Source organism: Salvia miltiorrhiza, unplaced genomic scaffold (assembly GCF_028751815.1).
Source record: "Salvia miltiorrhiza cultivar Shanhuang (shh) unplaced genomic scaffold, IMPLAD_Smil_shh original_scaffold_350_2, whole genome shotgun sequence".
NCBI classification, from domain to species: Eukaryota; Viridiplantae; Streptophyta; class Magnoliopsida; order Lamiales; family Lamiaceae; genus Salvia; species Salvia miltiorrhiza.
Window position 1 is genome coordinate 519,159 of NW_026651531.1, and position 16,834 is coordinate 535,992.

The 16,834-nt window shown below is 39.4% G+C and overlaps 1 protein-coding gene across 1 annotated transcript; it reads left to right on the plus strand.

Moving 5' to 3' along the window:
- Positions 1-13,568: 13,568 nt before the first annotated feature.
- Positions 13,569-14,447, plus strand: LOC131004178 (uncharacterized). Its single transcript, XM_057930803.1, has 2 exons — positions 13,569-14,160; positions 14,425-14,447. Exons 1-2 carry the CDS (start codon positions 13,569-13,571, stop codon positions 14,445-14,447), a joined length of 615 nt encoding a protein of 204 aa, XP_057786786.1.
- Positions 14,448-16,834: the final 2,387 nt, after the last annotated feature.

Sequence of the window (16,834 nt, forward strand, 5' to 3'; positions counted from 1 at the left end):
TGAATTACATCTTAAGTGAATTTTGAGGAATGTGCATAAGGATGCTTGTTTGCCCAAACAGAACCGAGCCGAAATTGCATTTTGAATCTAGGACAGATGTTCTGTTTGGCCAAACAGAGGAAGATGTTGACATTTGGGCAGATTGTTTTTGATGTACTCTTTGCATGATTGTGTTGTTTTAATGAAGTGGTGCAGAAAAAATTGAAAAAAAAAATCGAAAAATAAAAAAAAAGAAAAAAAAAGAACAGAAAAAAGAAAAAAAAAAGAGAGAAAATAAAGGTTGCACCAAGGTTGAATGAGTATATATGCATTGAGTTGTTTGATGGTTGTTGCCCATAGTTGAGTTGGAAGTTGCTTTTCATATGTTCAGAATTCTTTTGGTGTGATTTGATTCAAGCATGCACGATATTTGATCTTCAATGTTTGAGCTTAGGACCCCTAGGATCTTGCCTACATCATTGATAGTCCTTAGCCCCATTACAACCGAAGAAGAAAGATCTTTTTGAGCCATAATGTGACTGCGAAATATCATGACTAATTGGAGTTTCTTCTTGTGTGAGAATTACCTTATCTTATGGAGAGATTGAATGAGCGTGAGAGTTGCACTCATTGTTGCCTAATTTGGACTAGATTGATAATGAAAACACACTTTGGAGGTTCATGTTTTTAGTTCGAGAGTTGGGAAGTGATGGTGAATTGCATGATTCGATTTGATAGACTGTTGCATTCCTGATGCTTTGATGTTGTTTGGCTAGTTGTTTGGTTAGTTCGTGTCTTGTCTCGTTTCCCTTTCTACTTTCCTGTTCTTTGCGTGTGTTGTTGTGTCTGTTTTTAGTTCGTTCATTTCTAGAGTCTTCGTGTCAAGGAAGAGAGTTGCTTCTAGGGGCTGAATTTCACCATTAATTCTTCTCTTATTTCATACTTGAGGACAAGTATGATCTAAGTGTGAGGGGATTTGATGTGTGTATTTTAGCTACCTAGTTTAGTGTGCGTTTCGCCGTGGTTTCATGTGATATTACATAGTTTGCTATGTTTTGACACAGGAATGAGAAGAATTGGAGATGGAGCTGCTAATTGGGAGAAATTGGAGAAAGACGACCTTGCAACGGAGATTCGATGTGGAGATGGAAGATAGTAGAGATTGGGCTTTTAATTACTTGTTATATTTTTATAAAGCTCAAAACTCTTAGTTTTATTTTATTTTGGACTTAATTAGGTAAAAGGGCCGAAGCCCATTTTGTTAGATCAAGCGGCGCCCTGTAGGGATTTATTTCCTAAATTTTGGAGAGAGGCGCCGCATGCATGCATAGATAGCATATATATAGTTTAGGTTTAATTCACTTTTACACACATTCACTTTTACATACTTTGACAGCCGCAATAGTTGATTCAAGTTTTTGAGAGTTGACTTTTAAATTCCATGCAACTTTGTTTTTCATGCAATTCGATTCCAGCCTTTTCGTATTTGATTTCTTAGTTTAGCTTTAGATTTAATTCTTGCTTTTATTTTATTGAATTGCGGCTGGATTGGTTCGAATGAGGCATACGATTTCTTCTTCAATTGGTTCAAGTTTCTTTTAAATTCCTGCAATTAATTTCCTTAAGTATTGTTCGTTATTTTATTTATGTTTATTTTTATTTATTTGATTGTTCTAAGTTTAAGCATGAGTAGCTAATTCTTTTAATTCGGCGAGAATAATGAAACTCTAATTTAATGATCTGTGAGACCTAATTGATTTTAAAATTGATTCCTATTGATTCCGATTAATTCCTAGGTTTAAAGATAATTCTGATTTTATTTAAGCCTGATCAACTTAAGTTTAATTAGATTACAGTCAATTAGTTCCTGCCAATTCGTAATTGTTGGAATAGGGCTGATTAGTGATACAACTACCATGTTTGTAGTAGGAATTAATTGGTATATTAATTATTACTAGCGTCTCTAGGATAATTGATATAAATTGGGTTCCTTCATCGTAATGCTGTTAGAATATTAAATCTAGGTTTGGCGTCTCCAGCTAGGTTATATTTTAATAAGGGAAATAAGCAGGTCTGGCGTCTCCAGCTGTTTATCGACACAGCAAGTAGGAATTGGGGTACGTCCGTTGCGTTTCACGGTATCCTATAACTGGTTGGTTGATAGGGATTGATTAATTATTGCGTCGAGGATCAGAGTTGAATTAGAGTGGATTTATTTGAGCCGAATTACCCTTTTCATATATTTACTTCAAGCGTATTTTATTTGATTTAATTCTGCATTCTTAGTTTAATTAACTCCTCTTAAATTTAAGGCGTGGTGGTATCACCGTTTTTATAGATTTAGGGATTTGAATGATTTTTAACTGCTTTCTGTGGGATCGACCCTGCTTGCCATTGTATTAATTTATTTTGGTAATTCCGCATGAATTATTTTGGTGGTTGGCGACGTCCACCAGTACTGAAGAAGTGGCTTCTTCAGTGGTACGGTTGTGTGCACCCGGCAAGCACACGGTTCGGTTTGCAGTGCACCAGTTAAGCACTTGCGGAGTGGATTGTTGGTCTGATCAACCGACCGTGGATGTAGGCAAGTGTTTTTCGAACCACTTAAAAGTCTCTGTATTTTTTACAGCTTTCAGTTTTACATTCTTATTTGTGTTGTTTCAATTGATAAACTGAATATTGAATAACTGTAAAGAAAAACCTAAGACTAACAACGTGCTCAACCGAGGCTATTACGAAACTAAGTTTATTTCCGCTGCGTATGATATTAGTCTGACTGATCTATCCTCTGATAGTCAGGAAGAGTGTTATCCTCTCTGTTTTAGCAAACTCGACTGAAGCCCTTCCGTGCATCAGTTAAGTTCTAGTAACTAAACTGATAACTCCTTACTGAAGAGTTTTCAGTATCAGTCGTCAACCCTGTTTGGTCAAAACTCCTTTCAGTTAACAGGTGTCATAGTTTGCGTGTAAAGTTTCGTTTAGATCTCTATATTGAGATCCCTCTCCGTTTGTGGAAACAAAAATAGCTCATAGGTGTATTCCCCCCCATACACCTATTCGAGACCCTCCGGACCTAACAGAGATAAATTAACTTTTGTTGATGATATATATGTCTAAAAAGTAGGAGAAAGAGAAATAAGGTAAAGATAATTATGTGTGAGGTGCAATGACATTTAGGGGGGTGTATTCGTTGTGAATTTGCACAAACTTTTAAAAGTCCATGGAATTTAAATTCCATGGAATTCACATAGATTCCAGACGACTTTCAAAGAATTCGTGGTTGGATTTCACCCCGATTTTCACTGATTTTCGAAGAATTTAGGGGATAATTCTGGAATTGAAATCCATGATGCCAACGCCCGCTGAGTCCCAGCACCGCTGGAAACCCAGCGACCGCTGGGAATCCAGCGAGCGCTGGGTTCCAACGATCGCTGGGAATAAGTCTTATATAAAGGCCCAGCGAGCGCTGGTGCCCTAATTTTTACAGCTTCTCAACCTCTCCGCGCCGCTCTAGAACCTCCCAGCCCACAATTTCACCTTCAACTACAGTTCTTCCATACCACTACCCTCTAAAATCACCTTCAACGATATAATGGTCCGAACGAAGAACGCAAACGTCCGTAGAGAGGAGCAAACTTTGAGCGAAAGGTATGAATATCCATTTGAATTGCAAAGCGAACTAGAGGGAGAAATATTTAAGAAATTTAACTCGAACTATATTACTCCTCCGCATTACTTGGATTGGGAGTTGATTACTGATTTGAATCTTGAGCAGCAAGTTGGTTTGTATTTGAAGAATCTAGGGATGAAAGAATATGCTAAAAATATTGCTTTTTCTGGGTATGATCCTCTATGTTATGAGTTCATGACTACTGTGTCTATGAGTAGTGACATGAAATGGATTACAGTTAGGATGTATGAGCGAGAGTATCGCATTAGTTTGGCTAGAATGAAAGCTGTTTTTGGTTTCAGTATTGGTGGATTATCTGATAAACCTCGGGGATGGAATGTTAATCAAGTGTGGAATCGATTGACTGACTGTGTGTAACACCCCGCATTTTTTCCTCATTATAAATATTTTGAGTTTTAAGAGCACTAAGATATAAAAATAAGTTTATGATGAGATGAGATATTCCAATAGTTTGAGCTATTATATTTTCGATGATGGGACTAGAGAATGAAATACTCTGAGGAAATAAGGATGTATGGAGATGTTGGTTGAACATTGATGAAGTTAAAAATGTCTTTTCTTTCGATAGTTTGTAGCCGAGCTCTGGCGTAGCCGAGCTCTGCTCTGGAAGCAGAGCTGAAGTTGAGCTCTGCTCTGCTCTGACGACAGAGCTGAAAGCTCTGCTCTGCTCTGGCCTGCGAGTTCTGCTCTGGTTTTGAGCTCTGCTCTGGATGCGAGCTCTGCTCTGCCAAGTGAATTATGTTTTGAGCGGTCTTTGCTTTGGACAGAGCTGCTGCTCTGACAGAGAAATCACCATTCCTCTGCTCTGGCAGAGAAATCACCATTCCTCTGCTATGACAAAGAAATCACCATTCCTCTGCTCTGACAGAGAAATCATCATTCCTTTGCTCTGACCCGAGAAATCATTCCTCTGCTCTGGCGAGCATTCCTCTGCTCTGGCGAGTATTCCTTCTCCGCTCTGACGAGCGAGGCAGAGCTGAGTGAGCTCTGCTCTGAAGGCAGAACTGAGTGAGCTCTGCTCTGGTGGTTGAGATGTGCTCTGCTCTGGTGCGGAACCAACTTTAGAGAGAGAGGAGTCAAAGCAAGTGGATAAACATAGTTAACGGATAAGATATTTTATGCAAGTGGATAATTAAGCATGTGTTATTTATCCAATATTTGATGGCTAAGTAAATGGGGTTAAATAAAACAACATCCCTCATAACAGACGTCCCTTTCCTCTCTCTTTCCTCTCTCTTCTCTCTCTCCTTTGTCGACTGTCTTCACCCAACACCATTGATGAGATAGTAAAAAGCTTCACAAGCTACTTGTATGCCATAACCACCGATTAAATCCAGCTGAAAACATTCTTAAATCCATAGAACGAAAGCTAGGTTGAAGGTTCAAGCTAGGAATCAAGAAGGTGGAATTATACTTTTCTCTATACAGATCATAAGAGTAAGCTTCTAAACACATGAATCTACTTATATCTAAGCTTTATGAGCATGTAAATGGAGGATCAAAGCATGAAAACAACTCCTAATTCAAGCTGGTAATTTTCGAAGATTACTAGGGTTGGAAGTCTTCTAAAATTTTGTCGTCTTCTAACTTTAAGTGGAGAGTATATGCATGCTGTTAAGATGTTATTTATTGGTCTTTGAATGAAAAGCATGAATTGATTTTGAGATATGGAATATTAAAGGTGTTAGGTTGTGTGATGTTGGAAAGTTGAAGTTCATGAAGAAAGTGACGATTTGAGTATAAAAATGAGCCTATGAGATTGTAGTTATGATAGTTGATGAATTAAAATGATGATTTCGACAGGGTTATTGATACCCAAAAATCTTGTAAATTTTATGGTAAGTATATATAAGTGTTAGGAACGTTCATGTAAAATTTTAGGTCATTTGAACATCGTTTGATATCCTTTTAAATTATTAATCTCCAGCTGCTACTTTCTACCGAAAGTGTGGAAGAAACAGATACAAGAGTCACTTTTCCAGTAGTTTTTCCTGAGTTTATGGTTTCCAAATTTTTATTTAAACAAGATGAATATGTTAGCTAGCTACCCACAATATTTCAAGTCATTTTGACGAGATCTACGATTTTTCAAAAATCAAAACTTCCAATTGCACAAAACTGTCGAATATGGTAGACTGTAGGAAAATGGTCATATCTCCTAAACCACGTAGAGTTTTGCAACCTACTTTTTTTTAAATGAAACTAGACTTCAAGAGGTTTCAAACGGTATGAGTCCCAAACCCAGGAGAGTTCCGAGGTAAAACAGTTTATTCCCCGAAGTTAAAACAGAAGGGTATGAGGTCAAGTATGGTCTTTCACAGTACACCTACTTTTGATTTATTATAATTTCATGTGTTAATGACGATAACTATACACCATAGTAATTCATAAAAATGCTAATGGGGTATATATATATATATGTATATATATATGTAGATATAACACTTTTTCCAAGTTTAATACTTAACCAAATTTGGTTCTCTTGAGATATTTAACCACATAATGATGTCATTAAGCATTATGTGAATTATCGTGAATATATTAAAGAATGTGATATAACATCATAACTTTAGTATGTGATTGTTAGATGTTATCTGAGTTTGAGTATTTACGAAGTTATTCCTTAATGAACAGATTAGACTTAAAATTTTGGTGATGAGTTGAAAATGGAAACGATGAATATTTAGGAAGTATTATTATAAGGGTGATTAGTTACAGGGAAACAATGAGAAAGGAAGACTAGTACTTAGATAAGAATAGTAAACCTAGTGAGGATTTGTCTGATCCACGTTTATTTTATTACATGAACCATTTATGCCAATGATGATACCTGAAGACACGAGTCGAGGGCATAAGTAGGATTGCTCCGAAGTACGAGGACCGAAGCTAAGATTTCCAGGTAGGCATTACTTTCTAATACCCCTATTACTGGCTTTCTAAATGATGATTATGATGATGTCTATAAGTTTTTGAAATGATTTGAGATAAATTGATGTTTGAACTAATTAACTTGCCGAGTTTTGACGACGACGAGCCTGTACGTTACCCTCTACGGATGAAACGATTTCGGGTCCTGCCAAAGACGGGATTGTGTACACGGAGGTAACCGTGAGCTGTATACCGGGTTGGCCGGTCAGAAATGACTGTGAGCCGACTGTCAGGTCGGCCGGTTACGGTACTTGAGAAGGAGGCCTACTTCTCAGTACCATGATGATGATGAGTTGTAGAAGTGGTACTACATGCTAAGTATTTGTGATTGCAGTCTATCTTTTCTTTACTTTATGATGCTTATAATTTATCAATTGCTTACACGGGTTCTTTTAAGAAAAACCCCTGTGTAAAGTATAAATGGCAAGTTAAATTTATAGCTCTAAGAGCGAGATTGTTTATTTTCGGCTTATGTCCACTGAGTATTTTATACTCAGCCCTGCATGTATTTCTAAATGTGCAGGATGAGCAAGGAGAGAGATTGGGGGACCGTTGGAGGATTGTTGTTTCTAGACGACTTCTGGATACCGTATTCTGCTCCTATACGGTAGTGTGAATAGTTGAAGAATATGTCCTTTGAACTTAATTAGGATTGTCACTCTCAGCTATATGTCCTTATACATATAGTCTGATCACGTTTTGCTGTGCTACCCTGAACAATATGAATCATTGTAAATATTTAGCTATACTCCCTTTGTTTTCGTTGACTAGAACCCTGATACATTTGAATGTATGAAGCCGACAATGTTTCTGTTAAGATTAATGATATTTTATTTGCTTGAGCATGAATTATTATTAGCTTCCACTTGATGAGTCATCTATTTTTTCCTTGTTTACCATATCATTTTATTAGTCGTATCGATACCCGATCTACGCTATCACTGGCTAGATGTTGGGCTGCGACAGAGTGGTATCAGAGCAGGTCGTCTGCTCTGAGTTTCATTCTTGATTGAGTTCAAACTCCTTCATTGAGTTAAAACTCCTCGATTGAGTCAAATGTTTGATTTTCAACTATCCTTGAGATGAGTAAATCTTTTGATCTCAATTAATCATGAGACTAAGTCCTACCTTGAGATTGAGTCTAGCCTACCTTGAATCCTTAGGCTAGAGTGAAAGTAAGATTGAGAGTAAGTCTGAAACAACACCTCAGCGCCCCATCTCCTCCGGCTTATTGAGGTAAGAGTTATTTTTGTATTGTTTTATGTTGAATGTTGATTTTGATGTACTAACGAGATATGTAATGTTTTGATGGATGGAACTGCTTGAGGTGATGGAATATGATGTGAGCCAGTGGTTTTGGAATAAATGGAGAAATATTGAAGCTAGAATAGCCAATGCACCACCGTACCAAACGAGATTGAGTATGTCATTGTTTGAGATGTATCAAGTAAGTTCTTTATCCTTGATGTGATAGAAGTTATAATTTATCTCAGGATGCAGCGACGTTTAGGAGAGATGATGCGCCGATGGTTCAGAGATATTAGGCCGCAAGAGGGTGACACGCTTGGTGAGTTCTTAGCCCACTACCACAACCGATGGATGAAGACTACCGCATATGGGATTGACGAAGCAGAGGCTATCACAAATTTGATTCCACAGTTACCACCTGAGTGGCAGGATTGGGCGGCCTCACTAGTGCCGCAGTATATCGTTAGGGGTGAGTTTGGACGATTCGAGCGTGCAGATTTTAGGGGTTTTGTAGCGATGATTAGTCACCGTTACTTTGTATTTGATGAGCCCCCATCACCACCATATGATGCACCCCCTCATCCGACAGATCCTTTTTTGATCATACCTGCACCCCCAGTTGATGAGGTTCCGTATGTTCCTGAGCCAGTTGTGCCTGATGAGGCCGTTGCATTTGAGCCCATTATCCCTGATTCCGTTGTTCCTGAATCGGGTATTCCTCAGACTGGATCGACATTTATGGACTTTGATCCATTTCATTACTTGACACTGATACCGTTTCCCTGTGCTGATCTGCCGCCCTGGGAGCCGACCCCAGCGACAGAGCCATTATCTTTGCCTCATTCGGAGATTATACCACCTATTCCATCTACGATGCCTTGGACCGAGTATGTGCCTTTTGATCCTTACCCGAGGGTTGCTCCTCTACCTGAGCCCGGCACACTTGAGTTTCAGCTTTATATGCATCCTATTATATACCCGTCATCTCGAGATGCACAGGAGGGACCGTCTCGTCCGATTCAGATTGATAGTGATGGTGAGGACCCACACGAGGAAACACCAGAGATGACAGTTGGGCATGGACAGACCCGACCACTACGGCGTCGGACCGCTGCTGATAGAGTCGATGTTTGGGAGCCTATTCCAGAGCCACCTGTTTTCGGCCCAATGGCGGACACAGATGTTGAAGATGAGACAAAGGATGATGATGAAAGTGGGAACCGTTTGATTGATAGAGGTGAGGATGAGGAGATCGAGCCTAGTGAGGATGAGGAGACCGAGCTCAGTGAGGAGATGACAATAGATGATGCAGAGAGTAGAGTATCCGGAGATGCTTTCGGTGGGACTGGATGGATCTGAGTGAGAGTAGCTACATATGATGCTGGGTTTTTGATGCTTATATGTAGATAGATGTATATAGTTAGAGATGCATAGTATAGTGTGTATATCAGTATCTGACACATATAGATGCCTAGTACGTATGACGACCGTTTTGATAGAGCGTCATAGTATGTATTAGGGGACATTTTGCTGTATATATCCCATTTTGTAAAAGTCCTCGTAAGAGGCAATTTTCCTATATATATGATGATGACCCGAGGGTCTTTTATAAATAAGAGTTTTGATTTATGATTCCATATTATGATGTTAAAAATGAATAGAATTTTTTTTTACTAAGAGATGTAATGTTATAGAGATAGTATGATGTTGAGTAAGAACCCTAAGATTGGTGATTTATAAGAACTAGTTTTAAGAGCTGACGTATGTTTTCTTTTTAAGAATGCCGCCAAGAAGAAGATATAGAAATCAAGAAGAGGAAGAGGAGGAACAAAGAGAACCTACGCCACCACCACCTCCTCCACAGCCAGAAAGAAGAATAGAAGAACTCTTTTTAAGGCAAAATCCACCTATCTTCAATGGGTCTGGAGATCCTGCTGAAACTGAAGAATGGATAAGAAGCATGGAGCGAATCTTTAGATTTCTGCGATGTGATGATTCCGAGCGTCTTATGTGTATGTCATATCAGCTTAAGGGGTCAGCAGATTTTTAGTGGGAAGCGAAACAGAAAACCATGACCCCAGAACAGATGGCTGCTCTAACTTGGGAGCAATTTAAGTTAGCGCTGTGTGAAAAATACGTACCGCGAAGTTATCGGAAGAAGAAGGAGACGGAATTTGTAAATCTAAGGCAAGGAAACAAAACAGTAGCTGAGTACGATCGTCTGTTTTGTGATTTGGCTCGATATGCACCATATCGAGTAGATACGGACGAGAAGATGTCAGAGCTGTTTTGCTCTGGACTAAAGCAAGAGATACGAGTTGTCTTGGCAAATCAGAGTGCGCTGTCATATGCTGAAGCTTTAAATTGAGCACTGGATATGGAACTGGCAATGCAGCCAGAGAAGACGAGTCAAATTGTACCCCAGTCGAACCCGAACCCTCAGAAGGGAAATCAACCTTTTTCGGGACAGGGACAGAAAGGTAAGAGGAAATGGGAAGACAGAAGTCAAGAATTTAAAAAGCCATGGCAGTATCAGAATGCACCACTACAATTTCAAAACAGAGATAAGCGACTTTATGCTGGACCTCCGGCAACACCACACGGACCTCGAGGGATACCACCTTGTCCGAAATGTAACAAGCTACATTTGGGAGAATGCAAGATCGGAACGAACAACTGCTATACCTGTGGAAGGGCTGGACATTATTCAAATCAATGTCCCAATCGTCAGCAAAGTGGAGGCGGAGGGCGACCAAAACAGTTCCAGCCACATCTTAGGGCTATGGAAGGATATCTACCGTTACCGCCGCCACAGCGCCTACAACAAGCTTACCGACCACATCAGTCGGGAAGACGACCTCTAGCCCCGCAGGCAAATCAGCGACATCACCAGAGAATGTTTGCCATTGATCAGAAAGCGAAGGATGGAAATCAAGGAAATTTAGCAGGTATGGGTGAGTTAAAAGGAGTACCCATAGTAATATTGTTCGATACTGGAGCCTCGCATTCTTTTATTTCCATTCCGTGTGTGGATACGTTAGAACTAAACATAGAACCTGCTCCACAACATCCAAGGGTAACCACTCCCATAGGCAGAACTACTACGGTTTCGTATGTGTGTCATAACTTAGAATTTAAGTTAGGATCAATTAAGCTTAAGGCTAGAAACCTGAGGGTAATGCCTATGTGGCATTTGGACATTATATTGGGAATGGATTGGTTGGAGGAAAACCATGCGACGATACAATGCAAGGAGAGACGAATATCATTTCAACCTCCCGGCCAAGAGTCTACTTCTTTTATTGGCATTGAGAGAAAATGGAAAAAGACGCCAATCATCTCAGCGCTACGAGCCAAGAAGCTTTTGGAGAGGAATGATACAACTGCTTACGTTGTATACTTAAATCAAAATGAGGAATCCAAGGCAAACATAGACGACGTGTCAGTCGTGCGGGAGTACCAAGATGTTTTTCCTGAAGCTTTGCCAGGATTACCACCCGATCGACAACTCGAGTTTACGATCAACCTTGAGCACGGAGCCGCGCTGATATCAAAAGCACCATATAGAATGGCACCGGCAGAGTTACAGGAGTTGAAGCTGCAACTGCAAGAATTGTTGGACATGGGTTTCATTTGACCCAGTGTTTCCCCGTGGGGAGCACCAGTTCTTTTTGTTAAGAAGAAAGATGGCAGTTTGAGGTTATGCATCGATTATCGTGAATTGAATAAGGTGACGCTGAAGAATAAGTATCCGTTGCCCCGGATAGATGACCTGTTCGACCAACTACAGGGAGCGAATACTTTTTCGAAGATTCATTTAAGATCGGGATACCACCAATTGAAAATACGGTCAGAGGATATTCCGAAAATGGCATTTCGTACAAGATATGGACACTATGAGTTTATAGTGATGCCTTTTGGATTAACGAATGCCCCTGGTGTGTTCATGGACCTCATGAACCGAGTTTTTCACGAATACTTAGATAAGTTCGTGGTAGTTTTCATCGATGATATTTTGATTTACTCGAGAAGTAAACAGAAATATGAAGAACATCTAAGGATCGTGTTAGAGAAATTGTGAGCTGAGAAACTTTACGCCAAGTTTAGAAAATGCGAGTTCTGGCTTAAGGAAGTCAATTTTCTGGGCCATATCGTTTCGACAAGAGGAATTGAGGTAGATCCAGCAAAAGTCCAGGCTGTACAAGAATGGAGATCACCAACTACGCCGCATGAAATACGCAGTTTTCTAGGGTTAGCAGGTTATTACCGAAGATTCATTGAGGGCTTTTCAAGAATTGCTAAGCCAATAATGCACCTGCTAAAGAAGGATGTCAAGTATGAGTGGACTGATGCATGTGAGCGAAGTTTCCAGGAATTGAAGAAGAGACTCACCACTGCTCCAGTGCTAGCTGTTCCAAAGGCAGATAAAGAGTACGCTGTCTACACGGATGCATCCAAGAATGGTCTAGGATGTGTACTTATGCAAGACGGAAAAGTGATAGCTTATGCATCACGACAACTTAGACCACACGAGATGAATTATCCGACGCATGATTTAGAATTAGCAGCAGTGGTACACGCATTGAAGATATGGAGACACCATCTTTATGGAGTACGGTGCGAGATTTACACCGATCACAAGACTCTCAAATATTTCTTCGAGCAAAAGGATCTCAATATGCGACAGAGAAAATGGCTCGAGTTAGTAAAAGATTATGATTGTGGAATCAATTATCACCCTGGAAAGGCTAATGTTGTAGCTGACGCTTTGAGTAGAAATAATCAAGTAGAATTGGGATTTCTCCTTACCCAAGAAAAGGACTTGATCAAAAAATTTGAGAGGATGAAAATAGAAGTTGTATTACCACCACAAACGACAGAATTTTTTGTGGCCACATTAAGTATTGCACCTGATTTGCGATCAAGGATTATCGCGGCGCAACGAGAAGATGAGAAAATGGAGAGATTGCGTGTGAAGATTCGAACTGAGAAAATGGAAGGTTATCAAGAAACGGCAGACAATGCCATCTTATACGAAAGAATATTGTGTGTGCCTGATAAGAAAGAGTTGAAGAATGAAATTATGAGCAAAGCTCATGACACTCCCTACACCGCACACCCAGGAAGCACGAAGATGTACCAAGATCTAAAAACTAGGTTTTGGTGGGAAGGAATGAAGAGAGAGATAGCAGCTTTCGTAGAAAGATGTTTGGCATGTCAACAAGTAAAAGCACTACACCAACGACCCTATGGCAAACTACACCCGTTAGAGATTCCAGAGTGGAAGTGGGATCATATAGCTATGGACTTTGTCACTGGGTTGCCAAAGTCAAAAAGAGGAAACACAGCCATTTGGGTAGTTGTTGATAGATTGACGAAGAGTGCCCATTCTATACCTATTTCGATTACTTATGGATCTGACAAGCTAGCTCAGATCTATGTTCGAGAGATAGTACGACTGCGTGGAGTACCGATGACGATCACATCCGACAGAGATTCCAAATTTACCTCACGGTTTTGGATGAGCATGCAGAAGGAGATGGGTACTAAATTGAACTTTAGTACAGCTTTTCATCCTCAGACAGACGGACAATCTGAAAGGACTATACAAGTTCTGGAAGATATGATCCGAACTGTTGTGCTAGACAAAGGAACCCAATGGGAACAAGTTTTGCCCTTAATTGAGTTTGCTTATAATAATAGCTTCCAGTCAACTATTAACATGGCTCCATATGAAGCCTTGTATGGGAAGAAGTGTAGGTCTCCGCTCTATTGGGACGAAGTAGGAGAAAGAAAGGTACTTGGACCTGAAGCAGTAGAAGAAATGATTTCTACCGTGCGACAGATTCGTCAGAGAATCAATGAGGCCAGAAGAACAGAGATTCATTTCGATGTGGGAAATAATGTTTTTCTGAAAGTTTCCCCATCTCGAGGAGTGCATCGATACGGAGTGAAAGGAAAGCTCAAACCGAGATACATAGGACCGTATGATATACTAGAGAAAGTAGGCCCCGTTGCTTACAGACTTGCGTTGCCACCACACTTCGCAAACGTCCACGACGTTTTTCATGTATCTCAACTGAGGAAGTACGTGTTCGATCCAAAACACGTCATTCACCTAGAAGAAGTATCCCTAGAACCGGACTTGAGCTATGAGGAGAGGCCAGAAGTTATTCTGGATAGGAAGATACAGCAGTTGCGAAACAAATCAATTGCTTTGGTGAAAATCCAATGGAGACACCATGGCCAAGAAGAAGCAACCTGGGAACTTGAGCAGAAGATGAAGGAGAGGTACCCCGAGCTTTTTCCCGAAGGTAAATAACGTAAATTTCGGGACGAAATTTTTTTTAAGACGGGTAGGATGTAACACCCCGCATTTTTTACTCATTATAAATATTTTGAGTTTTAAGAGCACTGAGATATAAAAATAAGTTTATGATGAGATGAGATATTCCAATAGTTTGAGCTATTATATTTTCGATGATGGGACTAGAGAATGAAATACTCTGAGGAAATAAGGATGTATGGAGATGTTGGTTGAACATTGATGAAGTTAAAAATGTCTTTTCTTTCGATAGTTTGTAGCCGAGCTCTGGCGTAGCCGAGCTCTGCTCTGGAAGCAGAGCTGAAGTTGAGCTCTGCTCTGCTCTGACGACAGAGCTGAAAGCTCTGCTCTGCTCTGGCTTTGAGCTCTGCTCTGGCCTGCGAGTTCTGCTCTGGTTTTGAGCTCTGCTCTGGATGCGAGCTCTGCTCTGCCAAGTGAATTATGTTTTGAGCGGTCTTTGCTTTGGACAGAGCTGCTGCTCTGACAGAGAAATCACCATTCCTCTGCTCTGGCAGAGAAATCACCATTCCTCTGCTATGACAAAGAAATCACCATTCCTCTGCTCTGACAGAGAAATCATCATTCCTTTGCTCTGACCCGAGAAATCATTCCTCTGCTCTGGCGAGCATTCCTCTGCTCTGGCGAGTATTCCTTCTCCGCTCTGACGAGCGAGGCAGAGCTGAGTGAGCTCTGCTCTGAAGGCAGAACTGAGTGAGCTCTGCTCTGGTGGTTGAGATGTGCTCTGCTCTGGTGCGGAACCAACTTTAGAGAGAGAGGAGTCAAAGCAAGTGGATAAACATAGTTAACGGATAACATATTTTATGCAAGTGGATAATTAAGCATGTGTTATTTATCCAATATTTGATGGCTAAGTAAATGGGGTTAAATAAAACAACATCCCTCATAACAGACGTCCCTTTCCTCTCTCTTCTCTCTCTCCTTTGTCGACTGTCTTCACCCAACACCATTGATGAGATAGTAAAAAGCTTCACAAGCTACTTGTATGCCATAACCACCGATTAAATCCAGCTGAAAACATTCTTAAATCCATAGAACGAAAGCTAGGTTGAAGGTTCAAGCTAGGAATCAAGAAGGTGGAATTATACTTTTCTCTATACAGATCATAAGAGTAAGCTTCTAAACACATGAATCTACTTATATCTAAGCTTTATGAGCATGTAAATGGAGGATCAAAGCATGAAAACAACTCCTAATTCAAGCTGGTAATTTTCGAAGATTACTAGGGTTGGAAGTCTTCTAAAATTTTGTCGTCTTCTAACTTTAAGTGGAGAGTATATGCATGCTGTTAAGATGTTATTTATTGGTCTTTGAATGAAAAGCATGAATTGATTTTGAGATATGGAATATTAAAGGTGTTAGGTTGTGTGATGTTGGAAAGTTGAAGTTCATGAAGAAAGTGAGGATTTGAGTATAAAAATGAGCCTATGAGATTGTAGTTATGATAGTTGATGAATTAAAATGATGATTAGAGATGATTGATAACGATTATGATGAATTGGTTTGACAAGAATTAGAGTATGCTTGGCTATATGTTTAGGGTGGACTAGTTGATGAGTTAATTGGCTAGCTTATCAAGCTACTGACTTGATTGATTTCGACAGGGTTATTGATACCCAAAAATCTTGAACATTTTATGGTAAGTATATATAAGTGTTATAAACGTTCATGTAAAATTTTAGGTCATTTGAACATCGTTTGATATCCTTTTAAATTATTAATCTCCAGCTGCTACTTTCTACCAAAAGTGTGGAAGAAACAGATACAAGAGTCACTTTTCCAGTAGTTTTTCCTGCGTTTATGGTTTCCAAATTTTTATTTAAAGAAGATGAATATGTTAGCTAGCTACCCACAAAAGTTCAAGTCATTTTGACAAGATCTACGATTTTTCAAAAATCAAAACTTCCAGTTGCACAAAACTGTCGAATATGGTAGACTGTAGGAAAATGGTCATATCTCCTAAACCACGTAGAGTTTTGAAACCTACTTTTTTTTAAATGAAACTAGACTTCAAGAGGTTTCAAACGGTATGAGTCCCAAACCCAAGAGAGTTCCGAGGTAAAACAGTTTATTCCCCGAAGTTAAAACAGAAGGGTATGAGGTCAAGTATGGTCTTTCACAGTACACCTACTTTTGATTTATTATAATTTCATGTGTTAATGACGATAACTATACACCATAGTAATTCATAAAAATGCTAATGGGGTATATATATATACGTATATATATATGTAGATATAACACTTTTTCCATGTTTAATACTTAACCAAATTTGGTTCTCTTGAGATATTTAACCACATAATGATGTCATTAAGCATTATGTGAATTATCGTGAATATATTAAAGAATGTGATATAACATCATAACTTTAGTATGTGATTGTTAGATGTTATCTGAGTTTGAGTATTTAGGAAGTTATTCCTTAATGAACAGATTAGACTTAAAATTTTGGTGATGAGTTGAAAATGCAAACGATGAATATTTAGGAAGTATTATTATAAGGGTGATTAGTTACAAGGAAACAATGAGAAAGGAAGACTAGTACTTAGATAAGAATAGTAAACCTAGTGAGGATTTGTCTGATCGACGTTTATTTTATTACATGAACCATCTATGCCAATGATGATACCTGAAGACACGAGTCG